This window comes from Anarrhichthys ocellatus, unplaced genomic scaffold, assembly GCF_004355925.1.
Source record: "Anarrhichthys ocellatus isolate YVR2014 unplaced genomic scaffold, GSC_Weel_1.0 scaffold342, whole genome shotgun sequence".
NCBI classification, from domain to species: Eukaryota; Metazoa; Chordata; class Actinopteri; order Perciformes; family Anarhichadidae; genus Anarrhichthys; species Anarrhichthys ocellatus.
This window is the reverse complement of record NW_022280336.1, coordinates 10,170-12,321: the sequence shown is the minus strand read 5'-3', so window position 1 is coordinate 12,321 and position 2,152 is coordinate 10,170. Positions and strand designations below refer to the sequence as shown.

General features: G+C 37.6%; 1 protein-coding gene across 1 annotated transcript in view; it reads right to left on the bottom strand.

The window, feature by feature from the left end:
• Positions 1-1,316: 1,316 nt before the first annotated feature.
• Positions 1,317-2,152, bottom strand: part of mocs2 (molybdenum cofactor synthesis 2) — a 3,158-nt gene continuing 2,322 nt past the window's right edge. Inside the window, exons 3-5 of the mRNA XM_031879662.1 lie at positions 1,926-2,082; positions 1,609-1,732; positions 1,317-1,528 (exon numbers count right to left, since the gene is read on the bottom strand). Of these exons, the coding sequence (XP_031735522.1) occupies positions 1,424-1,528; positions 1,609-1,732; positions 1,926-2,082 (386 nt within the window). The 3' untranslated portion in view covers positions 1,317-1,423. The remainder of the gene's footprint in view (positions 1,529-1,608; positions 1,733-1,925; positions 2,083-2,152) is intronic.

Sequence of the window (2,152 nt, the reverse complement as noted above, 5' to 3'; positions counted from 1 at the left end):
CACGGAACACTGGCAACAGCGAAGACGCCTCTTCCGCTCATTTTCAAAATAAAAGCTGTGTTTAAACCGTATCGATCGACGTATTGATAAATGTATTAATGAATGCATTGATTGACGTATTAAAAGGCATATTGACAAAACATTGACATAAGTATTGATAGAATATTGATTGTTGTATAGCTTTGTTCAAACTGCAGCTTTATGTGCTTCATCACAGAGAACATTTATAATTTAAACTGGAATAAAACAACGAGAGTAAACAAAGATGGAGAGTTAAAGTAGAAGAAAGAGAGAAAATGACAACTTAAAGAATGTCATGAATAAAGATTAAGATATTTAAATATAATACGTAAACACATATATTTCACACACTAGATTGTTCGACTGAAAGTCTAAAAGATTCACACATTTATATTATTAAACTAACTACATGTGAGAATGTTTGCAACACAGTTAAACCTTTTGTTCAGGAAATCAATTGAAAGCTGAACCGGAAGTACGACTAAGCTCCGCCCACACATGTGAGTCAGAGGTTACTGTCATCGTATCTGATGTTCCATCGGAACTGTGACTCAGATCAGAGTATCTGCTGAGATAGCTCCTCTTTCTTTATACTATTTATTGAACTTTCTCTATTATTTCTTTTCTTTTCAATGTTTTTAATACAATTTTAGATTATTTTTAATTTTATCAACTTTTAAAAAACACAAAATGAAACAGACAAATATATGATGCCATGTTTATAAAATAAAAGCAAAACCAAACATCTTGCTTGAAGATATCCTTACAAAATAAAAGTCTAAAATAAAATAAATCTGTGAATATACATTAAGCATATAAATATTTGTGAAAATATTTTAATGACAAAGTCTGAATTATCTACAAAAACGCTTTTCAAATTAAAAGCACATCATTTTGTTGAAGTCTGGAATGTTAGTTTGGATGTATTTTGCTGTTTCTTATTGATAATCTGTGAAATTGTACATGTGCAATAATTAAAACTAAAATTTAAAAATCTGACATGTTGAAACTCTTTCAAGTGTTGAAACTAAATTAACGTTCTCATAATACTGCAAAGTAATCAGTAATACCAGCTGTCCAATGAATGTAGAGCAATAATAATCACAATATGAGATGAACCATCAGACATCAGTGATCATGTTTTTGTTTTCAAAGGTCTATCTGAAGCCATTATTCAGCTGTGAGAAGCATTTATTTTTAATGTAAAATTTAACATTTTTTTATTTCCACTAACTTAACACACCTTTTTTTGTCCATTTTGTTTATTTTATAATAATAAAAAAAATCTTCTTCCCCATTTGTGCAATGCATTGTGGGAGAATAGTGTCCACCACTCACAAACTTTGAATAAACTTTATTGAGTCCCTCCTCAGAACAGACGACATGTTTTATTATCTGCAGCTCAGACGTTCTCTCTGGACGACATGACGGGAGGAACTTTATTTTGAAGGGCCCACGGACACTCCGCGTTCTCCTTCCAGCTCTCCTCCTGCGTGTCGTACACTTCCTGTGGATCAGCGATTAACAACGTGATCAATAACAGTGATCAGGAGTCAGAGTGGACGTTGTAAAGGAATCACGAGTCACCTTCTTCCAGATGGGGAGGTTGGCCTTGAGCTGCTCGATGCAGTGACGGATCGCCTGCTGGCCGTCGTGGCGATGAGGAGACGAGATCGCCATGGCAACGCTGGCCTCGCCCACCTTCACCCACCTGAGGGACGAAGTCCACAGGTGAGCGACACCGATCAACACTTTAAAAAAGATCAATACTGCCGCCTCAGCAGCTTTAACCACAGGTAGTATTAGCAGTTAGCATCATCCTCTCACCCATCAACGTATTGATAGAATATTGATAGAAGTATTGATATAATATTAAAAGACATATTGGTCGTGTGTGTTCTGACCCCAGTCGGTGGTGAACACAGACGTGCGTCACGGTTGGCCAGCGCTCTCTGATGTCATCACACAGCTTACTGAACTCTGATTGGGCCATGAGCTCGTAGGCCTCGTACTCCAGACCAATCACCTTCCTGCCGCCCAACTCGTCCTCACGGGTCGTACCTGCGCACGCACGCACACGCACGCACACACACACACACACACACACACACACACACACACACACACACAC